General features: G+C 42.9%; 1 protein-coding gene across 1 annotated transcript in view; it reads left to right on the top strand.

Annotated features, from left to right (window-relative positions):
- LOC146770421 (rho guanine nucleotide exchange factor 11-like) overlaps positions 1-21,350 on the top strand; it is a 327,379-nt gene that overhangs the window by 254,286 nt on the left and 51,743 nt on the right. Inside the window, exons 16-17 of the mRNA XM_085640471.1 lie at positions 3,947-4,375; positions 15,188-15,432. Of these exons, the coding sequence (XP_085496597.1) occupies positions 3,947-4,375; positions 15,188-15,432 (674 nt within the window). The remainder of the gene's footprint in view (positions 1-3,946; positions 4,376-15,187; positions 15,433-21,350) is intronic.

The raw sequence follows: 21,350 nt of genomic DNA, 5'->3' as shown, positions 1-21,350 counted from the left end.
ATTACAACAAGCAGGGCTATGTGGGGTCAAGGGACCTGTGAAAGAAGGCTTTGCATTGCTAGACATGGCTAGTTCACCAAGGGATTTTTCTGGTGACACACCACTTGGCAGTTTCCTTGAAAATCAGAGCAAATTAAGTAAGACATCAAGCCTTGCGGATCATGATTGGCCGTTACATCCGGAGCTGCCCCTTTATTCTTTTCTGCTAGTGGGGAGAGATCAGGCTGGATGTTTTCATCACTGTAGATAATGCATGTCAGCACTTTTGCATGTTGGAGTTTCTTGCCAAGAGACAAACTCCATGTAGGGTGGAGCTCGGGACACTGCCGATACCTCTCCTGGCCTGAGTTCTGAAGAAGGTCAGGATAGACTGGACCTGAGTCATCCTAGGGTCTCCTGATTAGGAATAAAAAGAATGGTACCCCAAGTTCCTGGGCTTGATCATTTGCCCCTCTATCAGGCGGCCTCTTCAAGAGGATCTCCTGTTGTAGGCGCAGAGCAGGGTTCTCTCCCCGAAATTTTGCAATCTACACCTCCATGTTTTGAAATTGAGCAGTGGCAGTTGAGTTCTTTGAACCTTCATGCTGAAGTCGTGAAAGTCATCTTGGTACCCAGGCATCCCTCATCTAAAGCTGTATGCCCCTGGCGTTGGGATATGTTTGTGGTCTTGTGCGCTACTAAACAGATAGACCCAATCCATGACAAACCGTCCAAAGCTCTGTTGTTTGTGCTGTCCATTTCCAAAGTCAAGGCCTTGCTTTGCGCACTGATAAAGGGGACCTGTTGGCTCTTTCAGCCTCCTTACAGGTGCCGGACCAGCCATCATTATTTAAATATCTCATTGTAATGAATTTCCTTAAATGGTCACAACATGTTCCCCCCTTTTGTGTTTTTTGTGCCCAATGGAATTTAAGTTGGGTCCTCACATTCCTCATATGTGCTCCTTTTGAGCTCTAATGCAGTTGCCCAATTAGTCTCCATAACATCAAGACAGCCTTTCATGTCGCTATATCATCGGGGCTACGGATCCACGTGTTGCAGGCTCTTTCTGCTAACCTGTCCTTCAACACATTCATTGCAGAGAAGCTGGCTTTGCGGAGTTGAGCCTCCTTCCTTCTGAAGGGAGTTGACTCCCTTTCATGTTGCTAAGAATATTACTCTTCTGGGTTTCTTTGCTTCACCTCACCCCTATAATGAGGAGGAGAGCCATCACTGGTTAGATCCAAAAAGGGTACTACGCTTCTACGGTGATCACACCAAAAACTGTGTGTGAATTATCAGCAGTTTACCAGGTTCACTGGAGCGAAGAAAGGCAAGGCTCTGCAGAAACTGACCATCTCATGCTAGATTGAACTCGGCATGTTGTCACAAGGTGCCAGTATTCAATATTTGTCAGGTTGCTATTTGAGTGTCACAGAATATGTTCACAAAACATATTGCCTATGCAATCAGGCCTGCCAGTAAGGGCACTTTGACCGCTCGGTCCTTACTTTTCTTTTTTAGCTTGGTTAGTTGTCGAACTCAACACTTAAGAAGAATTGCTTAGGTATATATTCAAAAGTTGAGGTATCTCTAGTTAAAAGTCTCTATTCGCATAAGAAGTACCTTACCTCTGGTAATGCTTTTCTGGTAGAGACGCGATCTAATTTCAGATTCCTCAATGACCCTCCCACCTTACCTGTTCCATGAACTGGGCTCTTTATGTAAAAAGATCCCAATTTAGGAATCTGCCCACTGGTCAAAACCAATCTGATTGACTCCATGTCTGTGGGCACTGATGCATCAAAAAAGTAACTGATGCCAGCACGCTTTGGTGGCATGTATGTATGCATGCACATGTCACATCTGGTGTGAAATGACGACACCGTGGAGATGCTTGCGGCACCTGCCAGCACGCATGTTTATTGCTGATGATTTTCCAGATCCAATCTGGCACACGAGGGAGTATTCAAAAGTTGAGGAATTTGCGGTTATAGAGTGTCTACCAGAAAGAGCGTTACTAGAGGTAAGTAACTTGTTTATATGCCATCATTTCAGAAAACATGTTTACTATATCACTTATCTAAAGTATTGTTCAGATTTCACTATGATAAAAAATGGTAACTTCCATAGAGTGCAGAGTTAAGAAATATCATAGACTTCGTTGACTTGCAAGGGAGAATGGGTCTTTGGGAATTGAGAAAAAATGTGTCTTCACTTAAGAAGGTCATAGAAGACCCAAACCTCTGTTGAATATACAATTGGGAGGTCTTTTTTCCTAGTCCAAAGCGTATGTCTTCAGAGCATTATATCATGTTTAATGTGGTTACAATCTTGTAAAACATGTTTTTTTTAAATCAGGAGACTATTATACAATTTTGTGATGGGCTTAGTGTTATATCTATATAGTGCAGAATACACATCTAGGAGTGTCAGCATGTTGATAGGAAACGCATGAAACAGAATCTTATAAGAACACATTACATTTATGGGCAAACCAAAATAATGTGGTAATTTCACATCAGGTGTGAGTCTTAAAAGGGTCAGTGGGGCATACATATGAAAAAGAGAGAGATTATAATTGACTCATGTAAAAATGGAAATAATAAAAAACCTTGAATCGATTAGTTTGCAAAACTGATTGCCTATCATTATAGACAGTGTGGGGAGCATCAGCATTTTGATTTTTTTAAATACATTTTCCTTGCTTGTGATCTGGTGGAGCCCATGGAGAATGTTGCCTCAGGGCTTCTTCATTTTGTCATTTTCTGTCTTTCTCAAGGAGCTCCTTGATTATTTCCGACCATGCGATTGTCTTGGGCAGGTGACCTCTGCAATGTGCAAGTGCTTCTAAATCTTTACTTACAGAGCTCGATATGAAGCACAGTGCAATGAAAACAGAAAGACTATTCTGCGTTTGTTAAGAATATTGTGCAGTGCTCCATTCCACTTCACTCAATCAAACATCCCAATCCCTTTAATATAAAACAATATAAAATAGCTAAATTATGGAAATATGTAACACAGCATAGAGACAGCAGAGTGATTTAATGATAGCTCAGCTAGTATTTTGTTTTCAATGGTGTCCTCATGGAAGTACTTTCCAGACATAACTAAATTAGTAATTTCAACCTCCTTTTTTCTTCTGTTTTTTAACTACGGTGCATTAACGTAGATTCTATCAGCCTATTGGACAGTGTGGAGTCCTTTTCCCATCCTAAATAACCTACCTTTGTTTCTCAGTGCCTGTGAAAGCTAGAAGCTGTCACTTTGTGCTTCAGTTCTCACTCACCTTGACTGAATTTACACATGTTCCACGTATTCTATAATTGATATAAAACACTTTGGGGCAGCAGTACTCTATGAACTAATAGCTTAGAAGAAAGTCTTTCTTTATTAAAGTAGTTCCCAATGTCAAAACGTCAATCAGTTTGACAATTTATAAACTAAATGTTATAAAGCAAAATCATATTGGTGGGATGAGTGTATCAGTTACCCACACCACTTGTGTCTTAAAAGTATAGTGAAAAAACTATAAAACTGAATAAACATTCAGTTCTTCAAAGCACCTCAAGGGTAAGTCAGTCTTGAGTTGCTCGAGCCTTGTTCATGGTAAATACCACTAACCCTGAGACTCCCAGTCTTTTTTTCTCTAATTGTGCAAGCCTCGCTGATGCATTCCATGATATAGATATTTAAATACACTTCCCAAATGAGGTTCCAAAAAAATTCTTGTTTATTCTTTGCAATCTCCAGTGACAGTGTTATGCTATCAGAAACTGTGTATCTATCCTGTGTCATTGGTGTTTTTACTACTTCATGTTCACTTGATCATGTCTGACAATTATATGACCTAAACCTCATTTTTCTCAAGTATTTATAAGTAGCATTGGTGTAAAATGGACTAACATCTATAACCTGTGTTTGAAAGTGGAAGAAAAACTTACATGGTCCATTTTTCTTACAGTTATGCTCCCACAGCATTTGATGCTGCGGAACCTTCCACCACACAATGATAGTGACTTTGAGAGGGATTTGAAACTCGCACCTGAGGATGACCTGAACCCCACACCCTCTGTGGTTGGAGGGAAGGGGCACCCATGTGACACTGTGACAGTCCATCAGGATACACGGTTGGAGTCTGGAGATGGGTGTTATCCGGCTGGAGCTTTCACCCAAGGACATTCAGAGAGCAGCTCTGGGAGCTGCATGGCTCCAATAGATACTACAGATTTCCTTAGCTTCAGAGACATGAACATGACCAGTTTGGGAAGGCAGCAGTGCCAGCAACAAGGGAGTATCAACCAGCATCTGGAGTCTCAACCACTGGAAGCACAGGTGCTCTCGGAGGAGCAGTGTTCACATGGACGAGGCAGCATAAAAGTTGAGAGCGAAGGTAACATAAAATTACGCTTGGTGTTCTTGATACTGGATTTCTAATTTTTTAAGCAACAATGATTCACAGTCTGGGGCCCCTACATTAATGCCTTCTTCAATAAAATCCTGGAGGGCGTTAGCATCCCCCTTCATGGTTAGCTGCAGAAATAATCTCTATCTATAAGAAGGGAGACAGAACCTCCCCGAGTAACTACAGACCAATCAGTCTGACTGATAACCTGGAAAAGGTTTTCTGCTATCAAATCTGATCTAGGCTACAAGACTGGTTGGATGAGAGAATGATTCTTTCTCCCTTCCAAGCAGAGTTTCGCCCAAAGGTGAGCACCATTGACCAGGCCTTTCGCTTGAATCTAATAGGATGGAAATATCTGGACCTTTCTAAAGACCATCTTTACATCACTTTTGTCGATCTAAGGGCCATGTTTCACCTGGTCACGAGATGTAGTTTGTGTCTCGCCCTATCCAGATTGGGAATTGATCCTTGCTTGCTGAACATCCTTAAGAGACTACATGAGGGGACCTATGCACAGGTGAGATGGGGGACCAATGGGGAGCTCACTGAACGCCTACCCACCGCACATGGAGTGCATACGGAGTGTGTTCTCACCCCAACACTATTCTCCCTTTATATTAATGACCTGGTGGACCACTTGTCAATATTCATCTGTCCCTACCCCTGGATAGGGGGTTGGCCAACACCCACAGTTTTATTTGTGGATGATACTGTCCTGCTCTTTTGAATGCCCATGGGGCTGCAGAACTGAATAGTTTATCAGAGTACTGAGAATCTAGAGGCATGGAAGTTGATGCTTCCAAATCCAAGATCCTGTCTCTAAACCTGCACATATCCCATAGTAGGATTTGTTTTTATATGTGCAGAGCCAAGCTCCAGCAGGTTTATCACTTTGACTATCTAGGGGTGAGGTTTCACACATCTACTAATTGGAAACCCAATTACTTAAATCTGAGCTTTCATTGACTCATGGATCGCCCTGTATTACCAAATGTTACAAAACCACTGCACCAAAACCAGTGCCCTTAGTCGTAGACATTTACAGGGCCAAGGCACAGTCAGTAGTCCTAAATGGAGCTGAACTGTGGGGGATAAAGGACATTAAGGGGCTGACCACCAAAGAACACTGTCTTATAAAAACCTTATTTACTTTACCCAACAGTACAACCACACTTCCCCTGTGTTTTGAGATACGACTTAAACAAATCGGGGACATAGCAAAAATAAGACAACTACTTCTCTGAGTGCGATTGTGGTCCTCCTCTGAACTGACTAATAGGTCTGCGCTTGAGGAAATTGTTAGCATGGGGAATTACATTACTATCTCCTGGTTCAGCAATGTGAAGTTGCTTGGGCATGTACTGGTCGGACCCTTTACTATGTAAACCTAACTCCAAGTCAATTGTTAAGGAGAAATATTGGACCTATGTGACTGAGTCATATCACCGTAATGTGAAGTCAATTGGGCTGACTGATTGGTTCCTGGACTTTAAACATGTCCCCTCTTTAGAGCCTTATATGGACGCCTTTGTTTCACAGCTAGCCCATACCTTGTTAATGAAATCAAGACATGGCACCTTACAGGTGAATACATTTACTCATAAATAGGACTTAGGCGACTCTAAATTGCAGAGCTGCATGATCTGCACTGATAGCATTGAGGATGTTGAACATTAATTGTTTTTCTATTCACTTTATGTAAAATCTAGAAGGTCCTGGATTAGGTCAATGTGTACTACTTTGGGCACAATACATTTTAGTGTTGCCTATCGGATTCTAAGAACTGACATCAGTATCCCAAGGGCACTAAGCCTGGGAAGTTATCTTTTAGCAGTTAGATACACAAGAAAACCGCTGGGCCTCCAGCTTTAATTATTTAGCATGCTTCATGGAGATGATACACATTGGGCTACTAGGGCATTAAGCCTGAGTAGCTACCCATTATATAATGCAGCTCGGACTTGAACCCCTGTGCTATTGATGCATGTCTACATTCCAAACTGCTCTTCTCATGAACCATGCTTACTCGTATGACGGGACGCTCTTCCTCCTTTTAAATCATTGGCCAACTGGATGCTCTGCTATTATGAACTGGAAGACATCATTTGCCTCTGTGTATCGGTTTGATCATTGATTTTAAATATAACTTACATCTGCATGTTCTACTCTGATGTTTTTACATTATTAGTACTGTGCTAAATGAATTCCAATTAATCAATTGATGCTATACTTATTTGCATTTTAATTATGAATGCTGATTTTAATGTGTTTTATTGCAATATTTTTAATTGTCTGTTTTATGGGCTTATTCCCAATGATGATTTCTATGCTTTTGGATCAAAGATAGTAATGAGCGATACGTTTTCCTTCCAAACTGGTTTTTGTCCTTAAATGTTGCAGATTCATTTTTGCTTGGTAGTTGATTTTGGGAGATAGAACAATCTATTTAAGGCGTCCTTATACTGGTATCGTATAATTACACAATCAAAGCTGTTTCTTTGATCAACTTCAGGCTGAGATGACTGTGGCACACTGAAGATGGGGCTGGGAGGTTTTCACAAGCTAACTCATCTGATCAGATAGTGAGCTAGAATAATAACAGTCACATTTTGATTAATTTTGGGTCTAGAGTTTGCTGCTTGATGTTTATTCAAAAAGGCTTACTTTGGCTGGCAGCCATTGAGAAGGGCTTACTCTGCAGAGGGTGGAGTCATCATGTTAACTCCCAGGGTTATCGATTCCATCAATTATAGCCTTAGAGCCCACCGTAGTAGGCTCTACCAGCCATTAAAGGCCTGCCTCAGCGTCGGGGTTTTAACAAGGGAGCGGCCCTTTAATGGCCGGTTGAGCCCGCTACGGAGGGCCCTAAGGCTCTTAAAGCATTCTGCCCGTAGAGCGCATGTTGTAATTCGTGAAAGACCTCACGGAGCCCATGGGGGTTGAACTCCCCTCGGGCTCCGACCGGCCTTTGTTCACAGCTGTGGCTGTGAACAAACATTGAAATGTTGATGCTCCGAGCTTCTATCTGTCATTAGAAGCCCAGAGCATGCCATTGTTTTCTATGGAGCGCTCAACATTCCAATGTTCTAAAATGGATTAGAGTTGTAATTAATGATTGATCCCCTCTCATCCAGAGACCTGTCTGGAGCAGCTGCACACTGTACAGAGATATAAGCATGTTTGAAAATAGTTCTTGTTTTTGTGATTTAGACTCTACTTTACTGGAAAAAGGAAAGTTCTCCAAATGTTTTGCTGACCCTATAGTTTACCTTCTAAGTTTGAAAACTTGTTCTTGCTGTTACAGCACGGTATATTAAATATATTTCTTGAACACAGTAATTCCTCCAGGATTCATGGCTGTCACCAAATAAACACGCGGTGGGACAGTTGACTGGATGCTTATGCTGTAGACAACCAGGTCTTCTGATGGACGAGTGCAGATGATTCATCAGTTTGCCTGCGGACGCATTTGTCTTTGTAACGTTGATGAGGGACTTGGAGGATGATTTTCAGTAATGAGAGTGACAAGTACAACATTTATATCCTTGGACAGAAATGCAGGATCAACTTAGTGAAGAACTGCGGGTGTAATATAGACAGAGTGAAAATCTGTATGCTTCGATTCACTGGAATCGGTGATGACAGGGCAGAGAAGTAAAGCAGTTTCAGGTCAGGAAGCAGATCTGGACAGTGTGATTCTGGACACTTTGCTGATATAATTTGTCTTCTGTATTAAGGATAGATCCGTACTTAGCTATGGCCCTTTTGATGGTATTGGTGAAGCGACTGTAGGCACTGACACAAACAAGCCTGTCCATGGGGCATTTAGGATGTGTCTCCAGGAGGGCCCCTCTATTGTTGTTTCTGACCGTTTTGGCCACTTTGTGAATGAGTTCGTCAGGGGACGATCTCGGGGGCAAATTAGTGCTCAGCGTCTCCCCATGTTCCTTAAACTTTGCTACGTCAGTGCAGTTGCTCCTGATCATTAAGATTTGTCCCGCCTGAAAATTGTTCCCAAAGGCACTTGGATGGAAGCTGTCACAGCACAAGAGGGAATTGCCTGTCCTCTGTTTCCTGTACAGTTCTGAGCAAATTTCTCACTCCTTCGGGTACAGATGACGGTCGAGGAAGGGAAGTGATGTTTTACTGGGTTTAAACACGCTCGATACAGCACAGGCAGGAGCAGCTTAAGTTACACACACACATAGACACACATAACAGGTGCAGCACAGGCAGCAGTAGTGCACTCTCCCTCACACCGACAGGTAGCAGCAGGGCCCTTATCCTTTAATGCACCAGATGGTTGCAGCAAATTACATTAGCCAAACTTTCCTCACAAGTACAGATTGTAGAGCACAGATGCAGCGGTAAACACTTCCTTCTATACAGTGAATGGGATCCTTACTTGCACTGGCAGCCCATGTCTCCCTATACACATAGGATGGGTAAAAGTCAGGCGGCGGCAGTGCAGGGACACACAGCACAGCCATTGCTCCATTCATCCATCCACCCAAGCACAGCACAATAGGAGTGAAGTACATGACCACCGCTCATGAAAAATAAAACAGTCAAATGTAAATGCCTTACTGACTTTCTGAGACACACATGACCCACCAGCTGATGCCCACAGCAAGACCTGCACAGTCAGGAGTAAGGAATATGAAAGGCAAATTCCTTGGTGTGATGTTGAAGATGGCAGACAAGCATTGCAAGTGATTCAGACAAATGCCCTAGTGTCTCATTAGTTGTTGATGGAAGTGGCACCCCTTTCATTATTTGGCCGCATGAAATACCATCGGAAATATCTTCCTATTGGTGAAGCTTTTAAGTTATAATTTAACCATCTTCTGTATTGTGTGCACCTTTTTTTTATTATAGGAGAAAGTTCGAATTATATTGAATTCCATGGTGCTGTAATGTAATAGGGCTTTAGGCAATCCAACTTCACAAATATGGTGTTTTGGGCTTTGGGTGTTTTTTTTTTATTCTGTAAAAACTTTCAATCTTGGCAAATCATTGGAAATTGGCTACTAACCAACTTTTAGGTGACTACAATTTCATTAATGTTTTGGTCTGATCCCTTTCTTAATCTTTTTTTCTGTTTGTCTTTTTTCCTCTCACTTTTTTCATATTGTCCGTCCTTCTCTGCACACCCACAAACCCCCTTCCCTTTTCCTTTGTGGTGTTTTCTGCACAGCTGAGATGGTGGGCAATAATACCATCATACCATTGCCAGACAGCCACCAATCAGAAACCGAACTGAGGAATGTGGGAGGCGGAGCTAACTTAGCTGGTAATCACATTCTCATTTTCTGGTCATGAGAGTTGGAAATGATGCGAGGTAGTCTGTTCGAACAAAACGAAGGTTAGAGCTAGAACTCCTTTATCCTGCTTACTGTTTAGTTTAGTGAATGAAACTGAATGTTAACACAGTGGAAGAAGCCTATTATGATTACTGTATCCATATGAACATTAGCAGTGTTACTCACCTAATACACATAGACTCAATATCACTTCACATTATGCAACTAGCGGATTTCCATCAGTGGATCCCACAGCATTAAATATTGACTTGTTCTTGCTTGGAGGTATTGACACAAACATTGTGTGTATCCTTCAGGAAGAATTTCTTTTTCTCTGTTTAATATTTGTGTGTTACTTCTACAGTAAAAACATGCACCATAGGGCTTTAGGATGAAGGAGAGTGAGTTTTATACTGAATTGTATACTAAACAGGATGTTGGGGGAATCGATGAGAATGATAATGTTTTTTTAAAGCAAGGAGTATTACATTTAGATTCTCTTGACGCAGAATTATTGGAGAGCCCTATCACATTGTAGGAATTAGAAATTGCTGTTAATAGTCTATCTTTAGGAAAAGCGGCTGGCCCTGACAAATTGCCGGTTGAGATATACAAATTGTTTTTTCATCAGTTGAAGGACGAAATGCTGAAAACTTTTCAGACTGCTCAGAAGGGCTATGCTCCTAACTTATGGGCTGAAGCTACTATAGCGTTTTTTTGTAAAAAGGGCAAAGACCCGGAACTAGTAGGATCATACCGCCCGATCTCGTTGTTAAACTGCGATAGTAAAATATACTCTAAGATATTGGCAATGCTGTTATCTAAGGTTATAAACTCTTTAGTTTCTTTAAATCAACATGGTTTCATTCCAGCTCGTGGGACTGTTACTCATGTAAATAAAGTCATCACATTGTTTGATGTTGCCCATACCGAAAAACGAGACTTAGGGCTAATTCTATTGGATGTGGAGAAAGCCTTAGATCAAGTGGAGTGGGAGTATCTGTGGCAACTGATGCAACATATGGGTTTTGGGTCGGGATTCTCGTCGCCAATGTAGAAATGAAAGAACGTCTCGTAGACAGGGTCTTGTAGTTGTAGTTTATTCTTCAGCTATATCCTTATCGGTTCCTTTGTAAGTCTTTATGTAAGCCCCACCAGGAGCAGCCTCCTGGCTACTCAGCCCATCTTCTCCAACTCCACCCTTCAAGTACCTACATCCCTAACATTCTACATGACATCACATAGCTAGGCAGAGAACCAGGGCAAGGGAAATGCACAACATTAGAAGCAGATCACTACAGAAGGCTTTACAGGAACTATACACTTCGCCGATCGGCAGAATTACTGCTATGGGGTTATTAACTGATCCTGTCAGAATCACCAGAGGGACCAGGCAAGGCTGCCCCTGCTCGCCACTTTTGTTTGCCTTATATATAAACCCTTTTGTTGAACAACTGGGCAACAACCCTTGTATCAAATCCTTTTATGTACATGATATTCCATTCTCTGTTTTCGCGTATGCGGACGACATCGCAGTGACGTCGGTGGATCCTTCTCTTGCGCTTCAAGAGATTGAACATTTAGCAAGATTGTTTGGCCAGATATCTGGTTACAAACTTAATGTAAATAAAACACAAATCCTTTGTTCAGATAGTATAGATTTACAGGATATTAGAGTGTTACATGAGGTGACTTATCTGGGCATTAAAATTAAGACCTCAATGCTAGAACTGGTCGATGTCAACTGGAATACTATGTTACATAGTGTTAGGGAGTCGCTTGATAAATGGGGACGATTACATTTTACCCTAATTGGTAGAAGCAATATTATTAAAATGAATATCTTACCAAAGGTTTTATATATATATTTAGATCAATTCCTTTGGAGGTGACAACCACTCAGCTGCAACATCTTCAATCTTTATGTATAAAGTTTATATGGGCTCCTGGCAAACCAAGACGAGCGGCTAGATTTATGACGCTACCAATGGAGAGAGGTGGCTTAGCTATACCAGATTTTGCCTTTTATTTTTATGTATGCTTTTTGTTAAAAATGCGGATTTTATTGACTGGGGATGGAATGGCTAATATTGCCCAGGCCCCGTCGATTTTTGAGATCATGTTGGGATCTGAAGCCCGATACTGTTTGTTTAAAGAGATTGATGGCAGTTATTTTAAGCGAACAAGATTTAAAGTAATGGAAGGAGCCTTTAAAGTGTGGAAGAGAATACGGAAAATTTGTATATCGGAGAAATTATCATATTATACACCAATGAATGCAATTAAGATCCTTCCTCCCATCTTCTGGGATAATATTGCCAACGGGTGGAGGAAAAAAGGTATTATTACACTAGGGGATCTTTTCTCCCGGGGGGGGGGGGGTCACTAATTTCATATGAAGAATTGGGGAAATATTACAATTTGCCTAATTCTCAGTATTTTAAATTTCTTCAGGTCCGGGATTATCTAATGCGGAAAAAAGTTGTGGCTGCTCCCAATTTAATTATAGAGGCTGTAAGGCGGCAGGAGAAAATTGGCATCTTGTATAAGATATTGTTATCATATAGAACAGATGATATAGGGAAACAGAATAGTAAATGGGTTAGCACTTTGGGTGTACATTACATATCTATTGAAGATGCTATTACCAGATCTCGGGTTGTATTAATGTCCGCTGGCTTGAAAGTACAATTTTTTAAAACTGTTTTTGATTTGTATTATACCCCTGCTCGGATGTTTAAGTGGGAGGGAGGGTATGATGGAAAATGCTTTCGTTGTCGGGGGGGATAATGCTGATAGCCTGCATATTTTTTTTAGATTTGTTGTAAATTGTCCAGATTTATAGCGGATATAGAGAAGTTCATGGCTGGAATCATTGGGCTGGAATCATTGGGAGACCGCTCCATTGACAGAATTGGTACGTTGCGGACAAGTGCGCCCCCTTCAGTGGGTACGCATCGGTGCCATCCGCACCTTACATGTCTGTGTTGGGGAGACCCATGGGTCTCCCCCTGTGACCGAGTCGTAGGGCTGCAGGTGACAGGGGGTCCGACACACACCCCCAAAGGCAACCACCAGACGATTTGCGGGCTGTCCGACGAGTGCATTGTAATGGCTCCGTCGTGAATCGCATCCATTGCACGCCACGGTTAGCTTACGACTGAGACGTACGGAGCGGTTCGGACCCGGAAACGACTCGGTCGGTGAATTTCATGTAGCTCGCATCGTACTTGCTCGCTCGTACAGCTGTACGAGTCGGCCGGAAAACACGTGTATGGCTCGTAGTTTTTCCGGCCGGATCGCGTTCGGTGCCCTTCCGACCCAGATCAGAATCGGCCCCTATGTAGAGCATTTGAATACTCATTAGTGCATGCGGAGCTGGGGCTCGATTATGTCTCGGACCTGATCTCCTTAAGCCCGCTCCTGTGTTGGATTAAGATCTGGAGCAGGGTGGAGCTGAAGCTAAGCCGGTTGATCCTCAAGGACTGTCTGTCCCTGGACCGGGCAACTAGTATACCTTGGATTGCCTATGTTAAGCCATCCTTTTTTTCTCTAGGCAGGCCCGATACCTTTATGAATCGGATTTCTCTCTCTGCCCACGATTTGGGGAATGTTAAAAGATTATTTCTGGAATGCTCCCGATCAGAGAGAAAAGGCTTAGAACTTCAGAAGCCATTGGTTAGGGGCCACATTCTTTTTTAAAAACTGCACAAGGGATGGAGCATGCTTGGTTCACTCAAAGCATGGTAGGTTTTTATTGGTGAGGTTTATGTTTAATCAACTGTACCATTTTTAGGCGTCTCCATGTGGGTGGGTATGGCCTGAGGTAAGGGCTCCCTTTGGTTATGGCAATGTGTCTTCGCTGGACATGCTCCATTTTATAATGTTGTGCTCCTATTTCAGCTGGCCTAGGAAGCGTTTATTAATCCCTTTAATGAAATCACTGCAGTTTAAACACGTCAGGCCTGCCTTGTACCTTCAGAAGCTCCCTACGGAGCATGTGACCTTTACTGTTTTCTCTTTTTTACAAGCTGTCTGGGTGTCCAGGAAAACGAGACCGGATTAACTGTTTTATATGTTTTGTATTCTTGTGAGTAATCTTTTTGTCTTTTTTTTTTACCAATGAATTTGATTTTATCATCTCTGGTCTGTATTCTTTTATGGTGATTTTATTTACCGAATAAAAATTTATTTATTGAATACTCATTAAGATGTCAAATAACAGGCTTTTCTACTATCTTGAAGTAGTGGATAGGAAACCCCGTCAAAAATCAATAGTGCCCTTTAGCTACAAATAACAGTGTATTCATGTGTAGACTACCCTTCAGCCCTTAACTTCTCACCTACTTTGGACCATTCCTCTCCAATCATGCACTCAAATATACCTTGCTGTTAAGATAATGTTTGGTGCAATTTGATAACATGTTGCATTCGTATTCTGGCCTTGAATATTGTGGCTGTGCTCCAGGCTTTTGAAAAGTGCTTGTATTGTTTCAATGAGATACATTTAATGGTTTGGTCATTGAATTCATTTATGGCTGGTGTTATTTTTGTTGTAATAGATTCGCTTGCAAAGATTGCTTTGGTACAACTTTTTTTAGAGAGGTTACAGTGGTTCATAAAGCATGGCTGCACATTTTGTACAATAGTGAGGAGCTTTCTTAGTCCCTTTGTGGCCTGCCGCCCTTTGATTTCTTGCTGTGACCAGGTCAGGATTCATGGGATTTGCCAAATACCCATTGGTGTAGGAACTTGATGTGACTGGAAGCTTTCTTAAATCAGTCCTGCACAGGGTGCTTTGGCCAATTCTCCTAAAATTGTGGTGCATCTCATAGAAATGGTTAAGGACTTCTTGCTGTGCGGTGGTTACTTTATGCCACACCTTTTCATATTGTTATCCGGTCCAACCTGGTGACCTCACTAAAACGATTCTATGATGCAGTTCATTTCCTGGGTTATCATTGCTTTTTTACAAGCCAGTTTCTCTCTCATCTGATTGAAGAAATGTCATTTTAACTCACTCTAGCCATTAGGTACTCCACTCCTCTCTATCGTTTTTCATAGCAGCCACTGAGGATCAGATAGGGCTTCTAGCGCTGTGTCCAGGTAGTGTCATCAGGAAATATCAGTGCTTGGAAAATGTTCTGCAGTATGCAATAGAGAGGGAGTTTATGCTGTTATGGATGTTGCTAGAATTCTCTGGTTGCTAATATAAGATGTTTTATCATGAAGGTATTCTTAAAAATGATGTTTAAGAGGTAGGTATTGTCTGGAGAAATATTTGCTCTGTAAGGCAAGATATTGTTACAGATCATGTTACATAATAAGTACTACTATATCTGGTGGTGTGAGTGAAGAATAGTAAAATTCTGATTTTACTAGACAGTATTTGAGAAAACCACGTAACGTATGCACATATATTTTATTTTTCTCTGCATAATGCAGGAAGTATTTTTGTATAGCACTTCCAGCTAACCCCTTGATTCCTCTACAGATGGTGACCACATAGCACCTGCAGGGAAAACTTGTCAGACCGACAGGACTGAAAGTAAGGCTGGTCCTAGCACCTTGAGTGCACAGACCATCAGTTGCATCAACTCCAGTGAAGACAGACATCAATTCCGAAGCACCGAGGTGGCTCCTTCTGCAGAATCACCAGCCTCGAGCCTTGTAATTAATGACAAGGACATGATCTTCAAGACGATGGAGCCGCTTACACTGAAGCTTAACGTGCTGAAGGTGAGAGTGACTGATCTGCAAGATAGGATTGTAAAATGACTGATTGCCTGTGATCTATGACACCATTAATCAAATTGCCATAAAGCCCACGAAAACATACTTACTTTCATGATTTTAAAATTGGTATGTCTTGCAGCAGTATGTTTAAAATTCTAGAGGTAGATGTTTATGAACACTCTGATTTGTTCTTATGCTAGATTTTTGAGAACACTCAGATTTGTTCTTATGCTGAGCATGAGAAGGTTTCAATTAAGTTTGTGGTTTATGAAAACATACAGTAAGAAAAAACTATATTGTATTTGGACAGCCTTGGAAAAGACTTCAATCATGTCAGTCCTTTAAAATAGTATCATTACAATCCATTATGAAATCACAATCCCATAGACTGACAAAACAAAGCCCTTCTCTTTTTGCATATAATTATTATTATTATTATTATAGCATTTGTAGAGCGCGACAGCTACCTCCAGCGGAGGTGTCCCGGCGCTAGCATCCAGCCAGAGAGGGAATTAGCTCGGGGAGAGATTCAGGGAAATTAGGGGATAACAGATAGGCCAAACAGCCATGTTTTAAGAGCCTTCCTGAAAGGAAGTTCCTCCTTTATCTGACGCAGGGAGTTAGGCATCAGATTCCAGAGCGTGGCTGTCTTTACCGCAAAGGCTCTTCCTCCCGACCTTACTTTCCTAAAACGTGGAATGGTTAGGAGATTCAGATTGCTGGAACGCAGAGTTCTAGCATTCTGATATTTTTGGAGCCTGTGTCTCAGATAGAGAGGCCCAACCTCTCTGAGTGCTTTGTGGGCTATGACCAGGGCCTTAAACATCACTCTTTTTTTGACCGGCAGCCAATGTAGGCTTTGCAAATGGGGGGTGATGTGATACCGTAGTGGTACATTTCTAATAAGTCTCGCGGCAGCATTTTGGATCCTTTGAAGTCTCCTAAAAAGATAGTCAGGGAGACCAATGAAAAGGCTGTTGGCATAGTCTAACTGAGAGGTGATGAGCGCATGGACCACTGTCTTCCTGCATTCCAAAGGAAGAAAGTGAAGGCACCTGCGCAGTGCCTTCAGTTTCCAAAAGCATTGGGAAGATATATACGATATTTGAGCCTTGCCTGTTAGTTGGGTGTCAATTCTAAAACCCAGATTCCTGGCTGAGTTCACCGGAATCGGAGGAGGGTTTAATTCTGCTGGCCACCATAGCTCGGATTGAGGAGGAAGAGGTTGATTAAAAAACAGTATCTCAGTCTTATCAGTGTTCAACTTCAGGCAGTTGTCTGTCATCCAAGATGAAATATTCAGAAGGCACTGCCTGAAGTTGGTAAAAGCATTCTCACTCTGTTCTTTAAAGGAAAAGATGAGTTGAGTGTCGTCTGCGTAGGAGACAACACGGACACCCAGATCTTCCACAATAGATGCTAGTGGGGCCAGGTACACATTAAACAGGGAAGGACTCAGGGCGGATCCCTGCGGGACCCCTTGTAGCAGTGTCCTAGAGCTGGAAACATGTGGGGGGAGGAAGACTTGTTGAGATCTGTCTTCCAAAAATGACTGGAACCAGCGTAACACGGTCCCTGTGACTCCTAATGCGTGGAGCCTATTAAGCAGAATCTTGTGAGAGACCGTGTCGAAAGCTGCCGACAAGTCAAGCAGCACGAGCATGGCACAGTTTCCTGTGTCCATCGTCTCCCGAATAGATTCTACCACCTCCAAGAGAGCTGTCTCGGTGCTGTAACCCGCCCTAAAACCTGATTGTGAGTCGTGTAGGCAGCTATTGGATTCAAGTAATTCCGACAACTGTCTTTGTACCTCCTTTTCTAGAATCTTAGCAGGGGCGGGAAGCAGAGAGATTGGTCTGAAATTTTTCAGTTCTGTTGGGTCAGCGTCTTCTTTTTTAAGGATGGGACGGACAAAGGCTTTCTTCCATTCAGTAGGGAAGATTCCGGTGACCAGTGAGGTATTCCAAACATTATTCAGAGTGTTGTTGACTACGGGGGCTAGGAGTTTGAGTATTCTCGCCGGGCAGGGATCAGAAGGGCATCCAGACTTGACTTTCATTAAATCTCTCAAGGAAGCATCCTTCTTATATCGACGGAAATCTGACCATTTGACTAAATGGCATATCGGAGGCATCACCTGCTCACCCGTAGTCGGGAATGTGGAGTAGATGTCCGCAATCTTATCATGGAAGAGGCTAGTTCATCACACAGCGGAAGAGACGCCGGGATCGTGCTTTTTAGGGACTGAGGTTTCAAAAAACTCTCCATTATCTTAAAGATCTCCCTTGAGGAGTTTTCTGCTTCCATGATTTGTTTAGCCAAAAAGTCTCTCTTGGTTTTGCGTTTGAGGGTATGAAATTTCCTCATTGCCTCCTTATATGTCTCTTTTGCTGAGGTATCATAATTTTTCCTCCAGATACGTTCCAGCTTTTTACAATGACTTTTTTCCAATTGTAGTTCAGTGTTGAACCAAGGCGCTGATGGCCTACTCCTAGGTACCTTACAGGCTTTGATCGGGGCTATCTTATCTAGGGCAGAGGTTATCCAAGCATTGAAGAGGGAGGAATCTCTAGAGGGGTTACCGGAGGGGGTAGGAGTGGTATTGTCTAATTCACTTCTCATTGTATCAGGGGTAACTTTCCTCCAGTTTCTTCTGTTTTGTATAGTAGGTCCACAGTGCTTAGCCGGGCACATCAGTCCCAGCTTGAAAGTGACTAGCATGTGGTCAGACCAGATTACTGGCAGCGGCTTATCCACAGTGATGGACCTGTCATTGGTAAAAATGAGATCTAATGTATGTCCAGCTGTATGAGTGGGAGCTTGGACTCTTTGCACAAAATTTAGACTTTTTAGCGCATCGCCTACTAAAGAGGCCAGAGGGCAGTTAGCCAGGTCCATATGTACGTTAAAATCTCCTAGCACCATATAGTTGGAGTAGCGTAACGATAGGTTGGCAATACAGTCGAATAGTAGTGGCCAATAGGAAATCGGAGTGCTAGGGGGTCTATATATCAAGAGTCCTGCCACCAAAAGATTTTTGGTAGGTTTAATTTGGAAGGACATGGCCTCAATAGGACCGAGCCCTGCTACTTTCTTGTAGGAGATTTCCCACTCCTCTTTCAGAATTATTGCTAGACCACCCCCAAGTCTGTTATCAGCTCTGTTGGCTATAACCATTCTATAGCCCACGGGAACAGTCAGGCAGATATCGGGATTTGACCCTTCTCGCAGCCAGGTTTCAGTCAAAAATAGAAGATCTAAGCCTGAGGTTCTTTTTCTGAGTCGCTTTACAAACACCCCTCCATCCAGTCGCCTTATCCGTGGCCTCCAACTGACCAGAACTGCTTGTCCCCATTCCTGCTCCCAAATTTCCCTTCCAACCTTTCCATACAATCATCTATTTTTTTCCCTAATTGTGTTGCCAAGGTTGAAACTACCGGACACATTTCTGGACCTTATCCTCAGTGCTCCTCTCTGAGGCACCATTACCTTCCAATCTGACAGAATATATCTCACCAGTCTAAAATTTGTCGAGGAATCCAAAATCTTTCCTTCTACTTAAAGTTTAGCACTCTACCAAAATATCTCTGGACTTCAAATACCAAAGTTCTTCTGCTTCTCTCAACACCCAGCTGAATCTGACAAAAAAAAGCCCCTAAACTAGCCCTAAATATAACTGCCTGGCCGCCTCTCCTTATGAAATGCCAGACTGCTGTGATCCAAAATGGCAACCCGAGTCCTATGACGCTCCTATGGCACCTGCCTATAACTAAATTCGGTCCAGCCTGCAAGCGCACTCTACTCCATCAGGCACCCCGCAGGTAAGCGCTGCTCCATTTCTTATATTGTCCCTCTCATAAATTCTGGGTTAATCAAAGCGCAACTACAAAGCTGTTCAAACACTCTAATCCTGCGCGTCCAACTGGCATTCATCCAAGCACGCTTGCACTTGGCAGTGTCATGCACTGTGCCCCTCGCGATCCAGGTTGCGGTCGTCTCTATGGAAGGCACCGCCATGCGCCTTGATCAAGCAAAGCTCGGCCCATTCAAAAGACACAATGCCTAACCACTTCTTCTGCCCTGACAGTAGTAAACTTTCTCCTGAACACCTCTGATCAAAAAACTTTGGCAGTAACTTTAGACACTCCCAAAACCGTTGTATGTTCCCGTTTTAACCTCACTCAATCACTTTTTGTTTTAAAACACACCGTCTATGCCTCAATAAAAATCCCTGTTCATGTCTCCTAAAGTGAACCTATCGCACACTGAACACACACTTCTTCAACTGTTTTGTTCAGACTCTAATTACATCCTATTCATACATACTCATGACAATTACTGTCGAGATGAAATCGCATGCACTTATCATAGTGGTGAGCAGCAACAAAGAAGGAAGATGGCTGCCTAACTTGGGATTATATATGACGTAGAATATTAAAAGATGTGTATTCTAAGTTCTATGTGTTTGTTCAAGTTGCTACTGTGAGTTGGCAATAAAGAATATATACGTAATATCAGCCTCCGTGCCTTGCAATAAAACTGCATAGATGAGAATCACAGTTGCCGCTCTTGAGTGGCGGGTTAAGCCTCTGGCATAGAACCTGATGTATCCGAAATTGGTTCGATGATCAGCTTAATAAGAACACATTTGGAAATATTATCCTTTAGTATTTTTTTTTTAATGTTTATTTATTATGTCTTGCACAAACACTCTGCATGAACATACCAATTCTCGACAGTAATTTGCATAGTAACCAATTTAAAAAACAACATTTGAAATCAACTATATGAGCTTCACAATGTGCTTGGGTGTCTCATGGTTTGTAGTATGTGCTACTGTAGATCACATGCTCTGCACACTTGCTATTTAATGTTGGGCACAGACGTTAATCAAGCCACAAATAGGTTAAGGTATTTTTGGGAAGATGTGCTGCATAGTTTTTGACCCACAGAATCTGACCACTTACTGCCCTTATCTGCTAGAACATTACTGTTACTAATTGTGGAACGCTGCCACCGGCGAGTGTCTGTTCGTCCCCCTGCCGCCATTGACCAGGACACAGGCCACGCCCACCGGGATAGGCCAAGCCCCCCTTCCTCTCCACCCGGTATATAGAGCGCGCTGACTACCAACGCTGCCTGTTACTAATTGTGGAACCTCCTGAGGCTTGAGCTGGGAGTAGCGCGAATTGCGTTTTTAAAACTGTAATTGCTTCGTGTGTGTTTTTTAACTGCTGTACTTACCGCCCTGCGCACCAAAACCTTGCTACGAACCCCCCGCTGACAGCTGATCAAAATGCTGCCACCGGCGAGTGTCTGTTCGTCCCCCTGCCGCCATTGACCAGGACACAGGCCACGCCCACCGGGATAGGCCACGCCCCCTTCCTCTACTCCTGCCTCCTATAAAGCATGTGTCTATACAGGAAGCGCAGCGGACGAGCGCAGCGGGCGCGACGAATGCGCGCCGAAGGCGCGCATAAGGCAAGCTCGTCTGCGCTCGTCCGCGCTGAGTCCGGGCCAGGGGCCACGTCCCCTACATCCCAGGCTAAACAGATCTTAGCCTACAGCGCAGACGCTCTACATGGCATGAGGTCCTTGGGACCGGACTGTGAAAGGCATTGCCTTGATGCAACGTCTCTTCCAGCCATTTGCCCAAAATGTAACGTCCCCCTTAACCTGTGGCAGACCAAAACCCTGAAGCATGAATACTGTATGTTCCTATTAAACTGCAGATCCCTGCCAAAACATAAGGTGGAAATCTCCTTCCTACTGGAAGAGCGTATGCCGGACGCAGTGTTTCTCACCGAAACATGGTTGGCGTTAGACTCCGACCCTGCCGTTGTAACATCCCTCCCCTCTGGCTTTCAAATCATTCGACAAGACCGTCCGGAGGGTAGAGGGGGCGGGCTAGCAATTATATT

The sequence above is a fragment of the Triturus cristatus genome, unplaced genomic scaffold, assembly GCF_964204655.1.
Source record: "Triturus cristatus unplaced genomic scaffold, aTriCri1.1 SCAFFOLD_367, whole genome shotgun sequence".
NCBI classification, from domain to species: domain Eukaryota; kingdom Metazoa; phylum Chordata; class Amphibia; order Caudata; family Salamandridae; genus Triturus; species Triturus cristatus.
This window is presented reverse-complemented; position numbering and strand designations above follow the sequence as displayed.